Source organism: Megascapheus bottae, chromosome 8, assembly GCF_031878675.1.
Source record: "Megascapheus bottae isolate mThoBot1 chromosome 8, mThoBot2.hap1, whole genome shotgun sequence".
NCBI classification, from domain to species: domain Eukaryota; kingdom Metazoa; phylum Chordata; class Mammalia; order Rodentia; family Geomyidae; genus Megascapheus; species Megascapheus bottae.
The window spans coordinates 68,580,931-68,597,372 of record NC_143516.1 but is presented as its reverse complement, the minus strand read 5'-3'; the positions used below and the strand labels follow the sequence as shown (position 1 = coordinate 68,597,372).

Genomic DNA, 16,442 nt, shown 5'->3' with positions numbered 1-16,442 from the left:
TGGATTTTTTTTAAGTGTTTGTATATACGGTGGTGGAGATAGAGATGCACAAATACAAGATATTTCAAAAGGTGTAGACATCATTATTGCAACTCCAGGAAGACTGAATGATCTACAAATGAATAACTTTGTCAACTTGAAAAGTGTAACCTATTTGGTAATACAGAGTGGGGGGTTGGAATGCTGGGAAGACAATGAACTATTGTTTAAAAAAAAAAAAAGCTTTTGAGGGTGGCTATTTTATTATACCAATTTTAGACCCTGGGACTAACTCTTTTTTTAAAGAATTTATTAACATTGATTTTTACATCATATTTCAAATGACATGTTTAACAAACAAGTATGAGAATAATTCTTAATTCCCTTTACTCAGCATATTAATTAGATTAGCTGTTTTAATTTTGTGTGTGCCTGTAGTGAGGCTTAAACTCAGGACGCTGGCACTCTGTCACTTGAACCACAGTTCCATTTTCAGCTTTTTGGTATTAATTGGAGATAAGAATCTCACCAATTTTTTTTGCCTGGGCTAGCTTTGAACCTCAGTCCTTAAATGTCAGCCTCCTGAGATCTAGGATCACAGATGTATGAGCTACTAGCACCCAGCTTATTTTTATTTATTTTATTCTATATGTGCATGCATGTGTTTACTGGTACTGTGACTTAAACTCGTGGCCTCATACACTTGCTTAGCTTTTTTGATCAAGGATGGGGCTTTAAGCTAGGCGCTAGTAGCTCAGGCCTATAATTCTAGCTACTCAGGAAGCTGAAATCTGAGGATTAAGTTCAAAGCCAGCCTGGGCAGGAAAATCTTATCTCCAATTAACTACTCAGAAAAAAGCTAGAAGGGCTGGGAATGTGGCTTAGTGGTAGAGTGCTTGTCTAGCATGCAGGAAATCCTGGGTTCATTTCCTCAGTACTACGTAAACAGATAAAACCAGAAGTGACTCTGTGGCTCAAGTGGTAGAAAACTACCTCAAGAAAAAGAAGTTCAGGGACAGAGCGTAGGCCTAGAATTAAAGCCTCAGGACCAGGAAAAAAAAAAAAAAAAAGGAAGTGGGAGGTATGGCTTTGAGCCATACCTTCCACTTCTAGTTTTACTGGTTAATTAGATATAAGGATCTCAGAGGCCAGGAGTTTGGCCTAGTGATAGAGTGCTTGCCTAGCCTGCATGAAGCCCTGGGTTCAATTCCTTGGTACCACATACATAGAAAAAGGTAGAAGTGGTGCTGTGGCTCAAGTGGTAGAGTGGAAGCCTTGAGAAAGCCGAAGAACAGTTCTCAGGCCCTTGATTCAAGCCCCAGGACTGGCAAAAAAAAAAAAAAAGAATCTCAGATTTTTCTTCCCAGACTGGCTTCAAACCATTTCTCAGATCTCAGCCTCCTGATTATGGGCGTGAGCCATCAATGACAGCCTAAGACATTTTAATTTTATCACTGAATTTGGGCTGTTTGAAAGCCACATCGAATAAATAGACTGGTTATGCCTGATAACTGCAGCTAGCTCAGTTATCTTGATTTCTATGAAGAAATTAACGTAGCAGCCTTGGTTGTGGGAGGAAATGAATGTTAGATTTCTAAGAAACAACGCATGATCAGCTACTTTCTTCACTGTAAATTCAGGTTTTAGATGAAGCAGACAAGATGCTAGACATGGGATTTGAACCCCAGATAATGAAGATTTTGTTAGATGTGCGCCCAGACAGGCAAACAATTATGACAAGGTAGGTTGGTCTAATGAAATCAGTAAATTCGATTTCTATTGTTTATTTCTTCCCAGTAGTTGAGATTATCTGAAATAATGTGAAGTATCACTGTATCAATGCCTGCTTTATTATTATTTTTTGTATGGGGGGGGTCATGGGGCTTGAATTCTGGGCCTGGGCACTGTCCTTGAGCTCTTCAGCTGCTTTTACTGCCTTACCCCTGGAGCCACAGCTCCACTTCCCATTTTCTAGTAATTAACAGTCTTTTGTGCCTGGGCTGCCTTTGAACCATTGAACCGTGATCCTCAGATCTTAACCTTCTGAGTAGCTAGAATTACAGTTGTGAGCCACTGCACCTGGCCAAAAGTTTGTGATATTCTTTCTGGGGGGGCTAGTCCTGAGTCTTGAACTCAGGGCCTAAGCACTGTCCTTGGGCTTTCTCAAGGCTAGAGCTCTACCACTTGAGCCACAGCACCACTTCTGCCCCTTTTCCATGTATGTGGTACCAAGGAATCAAACTTAGGTCTTAGTGCGTACTAGGCAAGCACTCTACCACTAGGCCAAACTCCTGGCCCTCCTGCTTTATTCTTGACTACTGGGTTTCCTTATGTACAGATAGGATTTTGTTTGTTTTGCTGATACTAAGGCTTGAACTCAGGACTTGGGTCCTTCCTAAGCTTTTTGGAGTTTTTTTGTTTTGTTTTGTTTTGCTTTGTTTTTGCCAGTAGTGGGGCTTGAACTCAGAGCCTGAGCACTGTCCTCGGACTTTTCTCAAGGCTAGAGCTCTACCACTTTAGCCACAGCACCACTTCCAGCTTTTTTCTATGTATGTGGTACCGAGGAATTGAACCCGGGCCTTTGTGCATGCTAGGCAAGCACTCTACCACTAGGCCAAACTCCCTGCCCCTCCCTTAGCTTTTTCACTCAGTGCTGATGCTCTGCCACTTAAGCCACAAGATTTTTGCTGGTTAACTGGAGATTAGAGTCTCAAGGCATTTTCTGCCCAGGCTAGCTTTAGGATCCTCAGATCTCATTCTCCTAGTAATTAGGATTATAGTCAAGAACTACCAGTGCCTACTCTGATAGGGTTTAATTCAAAAATGTTTGCAAAAGGGTTTACTTGTCCTTAGAAGTAAACATTTGAATACTGATTTTTTTTCTCATCCAAAAGAAAACTGAGAAAGTAATTATTATTATTATTTGAATTATGAGCAGTTGATCTGTAAAGACTAATTTCTTGGGGCTGGGAATGTGGATTAGCGCTGGAGTGCTTGCCTAGCTTCCTGAAACCCTGGATTTGATTCCTCAGTACCACATACATAGAAAAGTGGTGCTGTGGCCCAAATGGTAGAGCACTAGCATTGAGCCAAAGAAGCACAGGGACAGTGCCCAGTCCCTGAGTTCAAGCCCCAGGACAGGCAAAAAAAAAAGACTAATTTCGCCTTTGTCTTCATTTGTTAAGGGTAGTAGAAATATACTAAACCAGGCACTACAGGCTCACACCTGTAATCCCAGCTATCTGGGAGGCTGAAATCTGAAAACAATGGTTCAAAGCCAACCCACGTAAAGAAATCCTTGATGCACTTAATCTCCAGTTAACCACCACCAAAAATTCAGAAGTAAAGCTGTGGCTCCTATGGTAGAGTGTGGCCCTGAGTGAGAAAAGTAAGGAATAGCTTCCAGACCCTGAGTTTAAACTTCAGTACTGATGTGAATGGAAAAAGAAACAATGACGGAGAAAGGCAGGGGAGGGAGGGGAGGAGAAAGGAAGAAAGAGGGGAAAAAAAAATCTAAATCCCCTTACTGTTTTCTGTAATCTTGCCATTTCAAGAAAAGTGAAGTTGGATTTCAGTGTGATACTGGGAGGTACAGAGGTGTTCACGTCCATTATGTTATACGTAGTTGAAGAGGCATTTTAATTTAGATGACTCTTGACTTAAAACTAATTTGCATTTGACATAAGCACAGGTTTTGCTTGCTGGCATGCTATGAAAAAGATTAATATTTTTGTCTATAAAGGCCAGGATAAAACTAACATAACACCTCTGGCCTTTTCTGTGTATGTGGTACCAAGGAATCAAACCCCAGTCTTTGTGCATGTTAGGCAAATACTCTACCACTAGGCCAAACTCCCAGCCCCCTTTATTAAACTCCCCACCATTTTTGCCAGTCCTGGGGCTTGAACTCGGGGCTTTTTCAAGGCTAGAACACTACCACTTGAGCCAGAGCACCACTTCTGGCCTTTTCTATGTATGTGGTACCAAAGAATCAAACCTGGGTATTCATGTACACTAGGCAAGCACTCTACCACTAGGCCAAACTCCTGGCCCCTTTTATTACCTTTAGATAGATTAAAATTTGCTTGAAAAGATGTAGAGATCCTTAACCCTTGGGTTAGAAAAATATTTTTTGTATGGCTGGGTTCCTGTACTGGGCCTTAAACTCAGGGCCTAAGTGCTGTCCTTTAGCTTTTTTGCTCAATGCTCTTTCTTTATAACTTGAGCCATGCCCCATTTCTAATCTTTCAGTAGTTACTTGAAGATGAGTCCAATTTTTCAGCATGGACTGGCTTCGAACCACAATCCTCAGATATCATCCTACTGAGTAGCTAAGATTACAAGGCATGGGCCACCAGCACCCGCTGTGAAAACCTTTTTATTAAACCTATTTTAAAGTTTCATTAGGTAGCTTTACTAGCAACAATTACGTAATGAGGTTATTTATAAAATATACTTTATTTCTTAAAAAATGGAAATATTAAAATTACATATTTGAATAACAAGTTCATAATATTTTAAAGAAACTTTAGTAATATATTTTATTTATTTATTTTTTTTGCCAGATCTGGGCTTGAGCTCAGAGCCTGAGCACTGTCCTTGGTCTTTCTCAAAGGTAGAACTGTTAGCACTTGAGCCAAAGCACCACTTCTGGCTTTTTTGTATGTATGTGGTGCTAAGGAATTGAACCTGGGTCTTCATGCATGCTAGGTAAGCACTCTACCACTAGGCCAAACTCTCAGCCATAGTAATGTATTTTAATAAAATCTTTTTGAGATAGGGTCTCACTGTATAGTCCAGGCTGTCCTGAAATCCAACAAAGACTTTTGTCTCAGCTCCAAATGCTGGGATTACAGGCGTGCACTACCATGCACTAGTTTGTAATGTTGTTGTATCTCATTTCCAGTGCTACTTGGCCATATGCTGTCCGTCGCCTTGCACAATCTTATTTGAAAGAACCAATGATTGTCTACGTTGGCACGTTGGATCTGATTGTAAGCTTATTTTCTTGTATTACTACTAAACCTGTCTTATTTAAAGCACATAGGAAAAGGGATGAGGTGTTCTTTAGTGGTATGATGTATATTTAGCATGTGTGAGGCCCTGAGTTCATCCTCCAACACCAAAAACAGAAACAAGAAAAACACCTCATAAAACACATAGCTAATTTTGACATGTCTATTCTACGCTGTACCAATTGATGAATAGTCTAATAGTCTGTAAGCATAAAACAATGTTCAGTTTACAAAATGATCAGTAACATTCAAGAGACAATATAAGCATCTAGTTATTTCCCTTCTGTGAGTGCTACTAAAATCTCCTTTATTTGAGAAGATGTATGTTTTATATCATTATGGGTTGAATAATGGCATCAATATTTGTGAGTGTGTGCCTGTCTTGGAGCTTGGACTCTGGGTCTGGGTGCTGCCCCTGAGCTTCTTTTGCTCACAACTAATGCACTACTACTTGAGCCACAACTTTACTTCTGTTTTTTTTTTCTTCTATGTGTATGTGGTGCCGAGGAATCGAACCTGGGTCTTCGTGCATGCTAGGCAAGCACTCTACCACTAAGCCAAACCCCCAGCGCCTTTTCTGTGTTTTTTTTTTCTACTTTACTACCCAAGTGGGCTTCAAACTGTGATCCTCAGATCTCCATCTCCTGAGTAGCTAGGATTACAGGTGTAAGCTGCAGGTGCCCAGCTACCAATAATATTTTTAATTTCTCGTGTGTGTGTGTGTGTGTGTGTATTGCTTGAACTCGGGGCCTCATAGTCTTGCTCCGCTTTCTCACTCACAAGTGGCACTCTACCACTTTAGCCATGCCTGTAGCCCAGTGTTTTACTAATTATGTGACAATGCAGTCTCATAGACTTTTGAGCCTGGGCTGGCCTTGAAGCTTGATTGTCTAGATCTCAGCCTCCTAAGTAGCTAAGACTATGGATGTGGACCAACTCTTTTGAAATGCTGTAATTGCCAAAATACTGAATTGATACTCAAGTGTCATAATCTACTCATGCTTCATTGTGAGGAAACTACCCAAGTGTCAGGAAAATCATTTGTTTTTTATTCCAGAATTGTGACTTCAACTGAATCTTGCATACTTAGCTTTTTCACTCAAGTCTGGTGCTCTTCCACTTGAGCCACAGCTCTACTTCCAGCTTGTTTTTTGCTGGTTAGCTGGAGAAAAAGAGTCTCTCTCATTTGTCTACTCAGGCTGCCTTTGAATCCTCAGATCAACATCCTGAGTAGTTAGGATTACAATAGATGGAAGCCTTTGATGCCCAGGAAGAAGGTATTTTTTATAAACAGGTCGTTTAGGTGTTCCCAACCTATAGTTTGAGTTAATAAAATATCAAAACAGAAACCTGAGCCATAAATCTTAGGAGAGATAGGTAATTTTGTTCTGATCTCTGCCTTTGGGATTTCAGTACATTAGCCAAGGATAGATAGGTTTTGGAGCTGATGATGGGGTTTCTCCCTCACTTGGGCACTCTGATCTTGGAATCTTCTAGGCTGTGAGCACAGTGAAGCAGAATATAATCATCACCACAGAGGAAGAGAAGCGGACTCACATCCAGACATTCCTGGAGAGTATGTCACCTAAAGACAAGGTCATTGTCTTTGTGAGCAGAAAAGCTGTGTAGGTATTTCCCTTCTCCCTTTGTCGTAGTCATTGAGCAAATGGTTGGTTTACACTTGTGTCTGTGTGCATATTAACTTTCAGTGGTGGTCCCCTGCCTGTTGCATGAGTTCAGCTGTTTGCTAGTACACTGATGGTGGTCTGGTCAACTTTTATCTTTTGCTTCAGTGCTGACCACTTATCAAGTGACCTGATTCTTCGGCAAATATCAGTAGAGTCTCTGCATGGAAACAGAGAGCAGAGTGATCGGGAGAAAGCACTAGAAAACTTTAAAACAGGTACATCTATAGAACAGATAGCACTGCCATTTAAACAAGTTCCCCTGCTGGGCGCAGTGGCTCACGCCCGTAATCCTAGCTACTCAGAAGGCTGAGATCTGAGGATCATGGTTCAAAGCCAGCCAAAGCACTAAAAAGTCCCTGAGATTCTTACCTCTAATTAACCACCAGAAAACTAGAAGTGGCATTGTGGCTGAAGGGGTAGGAAGGTAGCTTTAAGATGAAGAGCTCAGGGACAGTGCCCATCCCAGAGTTCAAGTCCTATGACCCACCAAAAAATAATAAAATAAGTTTCTTAGCTAGGTGCCAGGACCAGCAAAGATAAATATAAAAATAGGGGCTGGGACTGTAGCTTAGTGGTAGAGTGCCTGGCTAGCACGCGTGAAGCCCTGGGTTCAATTCCACATTATCACAATAACAGAAAAAGCCAGAAGTAGTGCTGTGGCTCAAGTGGTAGAGTGCTAACCTTGAGAAAGCCCAAGGACAGTGCCCTGGCCCTGAATTCAAGCCCCGGGACTAGCCAAAAAAAAAAAGTGCCTCTTTCCTTGGGACCCATTTCAGGGATCTGTCCTCATCGCGTGTTCCCAAAGTATACTCTAAATATCAAAGTAACAATTATACAATTAACACGTACACTCTAAATATCAAATTAACAGTAATACAATTAACACATATACTCTAAATATCAAAGCTATAAAGACAATATCAAATCACTAAGAACTAAGTAGTCAAGCTTTAAAAAAAAAATGGCTAATATTCAAGCTGAGCATTAGTGGCTCATGCCTATAACCTTAGACACTCAGGAGGCTGAGATGTGGGGACATGGTTCAAAGCCAGCCCAGTTAGAAAAGTCTGAGACTCTTACAAACCACACACACACAAAAAAAAAACAGAAATGGAACTATCACTCAAGTGGTAGAGCATCAGCCTGTTCAGGGATAAAGCCCAGGCTCTCAAATTGGCATATACTGCAAAGAACAGATACTGACTTGCAATGTAGGTTATATCTCAATTTCATTGAAAGGCAGACATCTTTCTGACATGCACCAATACTAGAGTTTGAACTCAGAGCCTGGGCATTGTCACTTAGCATTTTTACTCAAGGTTGGTTCTCTACCACCTGAGCCATGGCTCCACTTCCAGCTTCTTGAGGCTTAATTGGAGATAATAGTATCTCAGACTTTCCTGCCTGGGCTGGCTTTGAACTTCGATCCTCAGATCTCAGCCTCCTGAATAGCTAGTTGTGAGCCACCAATGCCTAGCTGTAAATACACTTTCCTGGGTGCTGCTTTTTGCCTGGATGAATCAATATTCATTTGGCTTTTCATCAGGAAAAGTGAGAATACTTATCGCTACTGACTTGGCATCGCGAGGTCTTGATGTCCACGATATCACGCATGTATATAATTACGACTTTCCACGGAACATTGAAGAATATGTACACCGCGTGGGGCGTACTGGAAGAGCGGGGTAAGTAACACAGCCCACCCTAGAGAAAGAACACCCCTTACACACCCCTCCCCTTACACACTTTTATTTTTCTGTGTGTGTGTGTGTGTTCGTGTGTTCGTGCTGGGGCACAAGCTCAGTACCTTGTGCTCTTGCTTGGCTTTTTCATTCAAGAGCTGTAGTTCTACCATTGAAGCCATACCTCTATCCTGGCTTTTTGCTGGTAACATGGAGATAAGAGTCTGGTTTGTGTACCCTGGCTAGCTCTCCATGGGGATTCTCAGAGCTCAGCCTCTGAATGGTTTACCTTACGAAATCATGAGTCACTGGTGACTGGTAAGAATAATGTTATCTCCCCACCCCACCCACCCCCCCACCCCCAAAAAAAGAATTGCTTGGAAATGCTGTGTTCCTCAGCAAATTCTGCTTTCCTGATCAGCTAGCTCCCTGCCATGGTTACTTTCGTTTAACTGGTTGTGATTCTATTCTGTTTCCAATTTATAGCATCCCAACCCTAACCTGTACCAGTGATTATGTTGTTGTGGATCATCCATAAATAGGCACAGTTATGAAAGAGGAGCTCTTCTCTTACACTGTGGACACACACACAAACCAGGAAGTTTTACACAACTACAGAGTATAGTTTGCCCTCCCAAACTGGGAATTCTGCATCCTCTCACTCAGCTCCAGAAACAAAGTATTGGGAAAAGAATTTCTGTGTCTAGCCAAGCACAGATTATGCCTGTAATCTTAGCTGCCTGGGAGTTGAGATTGGAAAATCAAAAATCAAGGCCAGCCCAAGCTATACATACAAGATCCCTTCTCAATCTATAGCTGGGTGCAGTGAAATTCACCTGTTATCTTAAGAAAGAAAAATCCATGTGATTCCATCTCAACTGAAGAAGCCATGCATGGTGGCATATACCTGTCATCCCAGCTACAGCAGTGAACATAAAATAGTCAGATCGCAGTCAAGGCACAGGCCCAGGCAAAAAGTTAGACTATCCGCCAGGCACTAGTGACTCCCTCTCAAAATTAACCAGTGCACAGTGAGTGCTGCTATCTCACACCCACAATCCTAGCTACTGAGTAGACTGAGATCTAACAGTCTCAGTTCAAAGCCATCTAGGCAAAAAAAAGTCCTCAAGATTCTTATCTTCAGTTAACCCTCAAAAAGTCAGAAGTGGAAGTGTGGTTCAAATGGTAGAACACAAGCCTTGAGCAAAAAAGCTGAGGGACAGTGCCCAGGTGCTAAGTTCAAGTCCTGAAATAAGCATAAAAATAACCCTTGGAGAAAGGGAGCCAGATGTGATTCAGCAGTAGAGCACATATCCAGCAAGTGCCAAAGGCCTGAGTTCAAACCTCTGTACTACCAAAAAAAAAAAAATGTGTCTATATTGAACACAGATTTTCCCCTTATTTCTAAAATAAGAGTATAGCAACCATTTCTATAGCACCTCTGCTATAGTGGTAATATAATTTATCCAGATGTGACTGAAATAAGGGGATATGTGTGTGTCATGCAAATACTGTGCATGTGCTATGTACATGTGGAATTGAGAATTCTCACATTCTTATACCCTTACGGAGTCTTGAGTCCAGCTCCTTTACATACTGAGGGATGACTAGGTTCTAAATTCCTATTGAGAAGATTCTCAGTCTTAATATATAACACAATTGTGTATGTTTCCACTTGTGTGGAAAGGTCAAATATTTGTGTTGTTACCTGAGCTTGTTTGTCTTATTTGCTCACTCCCGGCACTAAACCATGCCTCCACCCCAGAATTTTGCTGATTAATTGGGAGATTGAGTCTTGCAGACTTCTCCCCAGGTTGGTTTCAGATTTCAGGGTCTCAGCCTCCTAAGAAGGATGACAGACATGAGCCAATAGCGCTGGATTCTCTTTTCCATGTGAACTGTATTATGTAGCTAGTCTGTTAAAAGAAATCACATAGCTGGGTGCCGTGGCTCACACCTGTAATCCTAGCTACTCAGGAGGCTGAGATCTGAGGATCACGGTTCAAAGTCAGCCCTAAAGTCTATGAGATTCTATTCCAATTAACCACGAGAAAGTGGGGCTGAGGCTCAAGGGATAGGGTGGTACCCTTGAGCTGAAGAGCTCAGGGACAGCACCCAAGCCCAGAGTTCAAGCCCCAAGACCAACAGGAAAAGAAAAAAAACTAACATGAGCCCCTTTCCCTCTCTTGAAGGAGGACCGGCATGTCCATTACCCTTATCACAAGAAATGATTGGAGGGTTGCCACGGAGCTGATTAATATTCTGAAAAGAGCAAATCAGGTGAGCATATACTACTCTCTTCGATCTACATCTCAGTGTTTCTGGCATCCTAAGCTAAGGTCTAGGATGTTTTGCTTGTCAAGAGCAAATGCATGCTCTGAGGACCAAAGCATGGCAAAGACAGTGGGGATGGGAATACATAACTCAGAAACGCATCTGATGTCTGTGAGAAACTGGCCGAGTAGCAGTGGAGAGTTGTAGTTGACACACAAAGGGTCTCACGATTCAGAATATGCTCAAGCCCAGAGGTGAAGCATAGCCATAGGGAATGGTGTATGCCAGAGAAAAGGGCAAGGGAAGGCCACCAAGAAGCAGCTATGAGAAGAAGAGCAACCTTAAGATGGGTAGGGCAGGTGCTGGTGCCTTGAGCCTGTAATCCTAGCTACTGGAGAAGGAAGATCTGAGCATCACTCTTATCTCTAATTAGCAACCAAAAAGCTGGAAATGGTGCTGTGTTTCAAATGGTAGAGCACCAGCCTTGAGCAAAACAGTGAAGTGAGTGTGTCCGGGCCCTGAGTACAAGAAGCCCCAGTGCCAGAACAAAGGAAAGGAGGTAAAAGGAGGGAGGGAGGGAGACAGGAAGGAAGGCAGGCAGGCAGGCAGGCAGGAAGGAAGGAAGTTGGGTGGAATTCTATATCCTGAGATTAACTATATATAGGACTTAGCAGCCAGAGAGAGACATTTTATGAGTTTTTGGAAGATGTTATATCATTAGTTGCGCAATTTCTTTTTATGATCTGGAAGCATTTTGGCATACTGAAAAGAAGTCAGAATCCTAATCACATTTAATCATCTTAGAGTATTCCAGAAGAGCTTGTCTTGATGGCTGAGAGATACAAAGCAAACAAACTGAAGAAAGAAATGGAAAAGAAAATGGGAAGACCTCAAGGAAAGCCCCAGAAGTTTTATTAATATCTCTGTGGCACAGCCCAACCAGAGGTACATACCATTTATATAACATAAGAACTAGGCATTTAAGTTCCTGCCTTTTAGAACTGAGTTTTGTTTGTGTCTATAATCCCAGCCCCTTGAGAATTGGAAATCCAGAAAGGTTATAGTTTCAGGCCAGCCTGGGAAAAGTTAGCCAGACTCCCTATTTCAGCAAAACAAGTTTAACATGGTGGTATGTATCTGTAACCCTAGCTATGGGAGAAGCCATAGGCAGCGTGGCTAAATTGCCTGGCTTCTGACAAATGAAAAGGGAGGGATATTACTTGAAAATGAACAAATTTTTAAAAAGAAAAAAGATAGAGAAATGGCTTTACTGATACAGGCACTTGCCTAGCAAGCTTGAGGTCCTAGCTTAAAACCTCTGAACTGCCAAAAAAAAAAAAAATAATCCCAAACAGTTAGGTGTTTACTAATGTATTTATGACAATCAGTATTCTATCTTAAGAGCCATTGAACTACCAAGTTGTTAGGTGTTCCATAAAGTCTATTTAATGTATGTTTAGAATTAGAAGTACTAGGCTCAGAAGTTTAGCCTAGTGGTAGAGTGCTTGTCTAGCACTGCTTGAGTGCTTGAGTTTGATTCCTTGGTACTATATTCACAGACAAAAGCCAGAAATGGTGCTGTGGCTCAAGTGGTAGAGCACTAGCCTTGAGAAAGCTCAAAGATAGTGCACAGGCCCTGAGTTCAGTTTCCAGGACTGGCAAAAAAAAAAAAAGACAGAGAGAGAGAGGGAGAAAAGTACTAATTCAGAGTTGAAAATAAACTTGAAATTGTAAATAAAGACCATTAAAAGTAGAATGCAAGCCAGGAGCTGGTGGCTCGTGCTTGTAATCCTAGCTACTCAGGAGGCTGAAATCTGAGGATTGCAGTTCGAAGCCAGCCCAGGCAGGAAAGTCCTTAAGATTCTTATCTCCAGATAACCATCAGAAAGCCAAAATGGTTCTGAGGCTCAAAGTGATAGAGGACTAGTCTTGAGCAAAAAAAAAAAAAAAAGCCCAGAGATAGCACCCAGGTCCTAAATTCAATCCCCACAAACAGACCCCCCCCCAAAAAAGAGCCAGGTGCACACAGCTATGGCTCAAGCCTGTAATCCTAGCTACTCTAGAGGCTGAGATCTGAGGATCAAGGTTCAAAGCCAGCCCAGACACACCAATTAACCTCTAGAAAATGGAAGTAGGGCTGGGCTCCAGGTAGGGCAGTAGCCTAGAACTGAAGAGCTCAAGGACAGCACCTAGGCCCAAGGGTAGGGTGGTAGCCTTGAGCTGAAGAACTCAGGGACAGCTCCCAGCCCTAGTTCAAGCCCCAGGACCAACCAAAAAAAAAAGAAAAAAGGAAAGAAAAAGAAAAGTAAAATGGTACAGGTAGATACTCCTCTGAAAAAAGTGTAATGTATCCAATATAAACATATACCTTGTGATTCAGCAATTCCTCTTCTAGCAGTGTATTATAAAAGTATGTTTGTACTCAGTCCTTCACAGTAATATTTGTAGTAGTAAAAGATGAGCCAAAATGTCCACTAGAAGGCTCAGTAAATACCAGTAGTAAATACACGTTATGCAGCTGCTAAAGAACAGGTGAGCCCAATTTAAGATGTCTTAAGTGAGCCTGGCAAGGTAGTAGATGCCTGTAATCCCAGTACTTTGAATGCTTGGACAGGTGGATCCAAAGCTCAAGGTCCGTCTGGGTTACACTGAGAAACTCCAAAACAAACAAAAAGATACTTTTAGTATTAAAAAGCAAATGATGACAGTGGGGATGGGAGGGAAAAACAGTGCAAGGGAAAAGATGGCATTGTCCAAAAGAAAAGAAATGTACTGGGCCAGGAGTTTGGCCTAGTGGTAGAATGAATGTAGACTCAATTCCTCGGTACCACATACGTAGAAAAAGCCTGAAGTGGTGTTGTGGCTTACATAGTAGAGCCCAAGCCCAAAGCCAGTGCCAGGCCCTGAGTTCAAGCCCCAGGACTGGCAAAAAAAAAAATGGAAAGAAAGAAAGACAGAAAAAAAATGTACTCATTGCCTATAACCCTTCTACACATCGCCTTTATAATAACAAAAACATTTTTTAATGGCTAGCCTTGAGCTGAAAGCTCAGGGATAATGCCCAGGCCCAGGGGTAGGGTGGTAGCCTTGAGCTGAAGAGCTCAGAGACAGTGCCCAGGCTGAGTTCAAGTCCCATGACCAGCCAAAAAAAAAAAAATGATTAGGGATGAAACTCAAGGAAGGGCATTGCTTAACAGACACCAGGGTTTTGGGTTCAGTCCCCAACATTACACTGGAAAAGATGGCTTATATCAAAATAACCAAGTGTATCTGGGAAGCTCATACCTATAATCCTAGCTATTCAGGAGGGAGATCAGAGAGTTGCAAATTCAAAGCTAGCCCAAACAGGAAAGTCTGGGGGTGGGGGTCTTACATTCACATAACCAGCAAAAAGGAAGAAGTATAGCTATAGCTGTAGCTCAAGTGGTAAAAACACCAGCCTTGAACAAAAAAGCCAAGAAAGAGCCTGAGGGCCTGAGTTCAAACCCCAATATGTGCTCACTCTCTCCACCACCACCCCCCCACACACAGAAACAAGTGTTAGTAGGCATACAGAAAACTGAATCCCTGCCAGACATAGTGGTTCACGCCTGTAATCCTAGCTACTCAGGAGGCTGATATCTGAGGATCATGGTTCAAAGCCAGCCCAGAGTCCATGAGACTCTTATCTCCAATTAACCACTTGAAAAGTGAAAGTGGGGCTGTGACTCAAAGGGTAGGGCAGTAGCCTTGAGCTGAAGAGCTCAGGGACAGCACCCAGGCCCACAGTTCAAGCCCCATGACTGACAAAAAAAGAAAGAAAGAAAATGGAATCCCTGAGCATTATTGATGGAATTATAAAATGGTGATGTAGAAAACAGTAGTGTTCCATCAAACATTAAATACAGCATAACCATATGATGTCACAAGCCCACTTCTAGCTATGCAAATGAAAGCACAGAAAGCGAGATTTAGACACACATTATTGTAGCAGCATTATTCATAATAGCATGGTTCATTTGGGAGCAATCTGCGGGTTGAATAGATTAATAAACCAAGCTACATACATAGTAATGAAATATGCAGCCTTACAAAAAGAAGTCAGATGCTGGTGGCTGGAGGAAAGAAAACAATAGGGTTATTCTGAACAAAATATAGTGCATGCATGCCCTTAAAAGAAATGAAGAGTAGGCCAGCACTGGTATACTCAGAGCCACTCCAGTGACTGAGATCTGAATATTGCAGTTCAAAGCCAATCTACAACATTGTTATCTCTAACTTTACAAAAAAGTCAGAAATTGTGGAAAGGGAGTTTTTTTTAAAAAGCCAGAAAAAGAACTAAATAGGAAGAAAATTTTGTTCCCACGCTACAGCCTAGATGAATCTTGAAATCTTGAAGACATTATATTTCAAGTGAAAAAAATCATTGTGTGGGTGACCACTTTGAAAGTATCCAAAATCTCAAACTCATAGAAACAATGAAGGAGAAGTTGTCATGACCAGGTAGGGGGCAGTTATTGCTTAATGGAGACAGTTTCAGTTTTGCAAGATGAAAAGACTCTAGAAATTATTTACACAACAATGAGAATCTAGTTAACACTACTGAACTACACACTTAAAACTAGTTGTCAGTAGAAGCCAAGCACCAGTGGCTCACACCTGTAATCCTAGCTACTCAGGAGGCTGAGATTTGAGGATCAGAGTTCAAGCCAACCTAGGCAGTAAAGTCTGTGAGACTCTTATCTCTACTAAAACTACCAAGAAAAGCTGGAATTGGATCCGAACAAAGTGTCAATAGAACACCGGCTTACAGGGCCAGGAGTTTGGCCTAGTCGTAGAGTGCTTGCCTAGCATGCTCAAAGACCCAGGTTCGATTCCTCGGTACCACATACATAGAAATAAGCCGGAAGTGGTGCTGAGGCTCAAGTGGTAGAGCTCTAGCCTTAAGAAAGTCCAAGGACAGTGCTCAGGCTCTCAGCTCAAGCCCAAGACTGGCCAAAAAAAAAAGAACACTGGCTTACAAATTTACAAATTTTGATGCCCTAAATTCAAATCCAAGTACCACCCAAAAATAATGAAAAAAAGATTAAGATTAAGGACATGACTCAATTATCAGGTCCTGAGTTCAGCATGACTGATGGCCAAACAAACCTAAAATGGTTAAGACGGTAATTCTGTGCATGTGTGTATGTGTGTGTACCAATACGTGATCTCAGGGCCTGGAACACTTCCCTTTAGCTTTTGTGCTCAATACTAGCACTCTACCAGTCTGGCTTTTTGGTAGAGATGATCACAAACTTGCCAGCTAGGCTTGCTTCAATTAGAGATTCTCAGATCTCAGCCTCCCAAGTAGATAGAATTACAGTCCTGGGCCATCACTGCCAGGCAAAATGGTAAATTTTCTGTTAATGTACATTTCATCACTCTGAAACTTTGAAAACAAACAGTTTGGGGGATAGTAATTTACTTTTCTTCTGCTTATTTTTCAGAATTCAAGATTTTTTAGAAATAGATACTATTTAAAATGGAAATGTTGAAAGCTATCAGTATGAAGAGACTTGACTGATTCCTTAAAATAATAGTGTTTTAAAATGTAGAATTCGATATTTTGTACTTTCTTTAATAAAATCAAAAGTATTTAAACTTGTTGAAAATTTTTTCATGGGTATTATTAAAGATGTAACCTTTCTACTGAAAATATTTTTTGCTTTAAAAGAAAACTTTGGGGGTTAGAGTTAGAATTACCTGGGTAACCACTTGCCTAGCATATCCAAAGCTCAGGCTTCCCTCCCCAGCATCAAAAACAAAACCTCCTGCAATGTTGC

At 41.6% G+C, this 16,442-nt stretch overlaps 1 protein-coding gene across 3 annotated transcripts in view; it reads left to right on the top strand.

Moving 5' to 3' along the window:
• Positions 1-16,199, top strand: part of Ddx43 (DEAD-box helicase 43) — a 37,520-nt gene extending 21,321 nt beyond the window's left edge. For all 3 annotated transcript variants that reach the window (XM_090337735.1, XM_090337734.1, XM_090337736.1), the window contains 9 exons: positions 16-157; positions 1,620-1,720; positions 4,886-4,973; positions 6,492-6,619; positions 6,788-6,897; positions 8,229-8,367; positions 10,557-10,644; positions 11,443-11,583; positions 16,107-16,199. In XM_090337735.1, coding sequence (XP_090193861.1) covers positions 16-157; positions 1,620-1,720; positions 4,886-4,973; positions 6,492-6,619; positions 6,788-6,897; positions 8,229-8,367; positions 10,557-10,644; positions 11,443-11,556 — 910 coding nt within the window. In that variant the 3' untranslated portion in view covers positions 11,557-11,583; positions 16,107-16,199. The remainder of the gene's footprint in view (positions 1-15; positions 158-1,619; positions 1,721-4,885; positions 4,974-6,491; positions 6,620-6,787; positions 6,898-8,228; positions 8,368-10,556; positions 10,645-11,442; positions 11,584-16,106) is intronic.
• Positions 16,200-16,442: the final 243 nt, after the last annotated feature.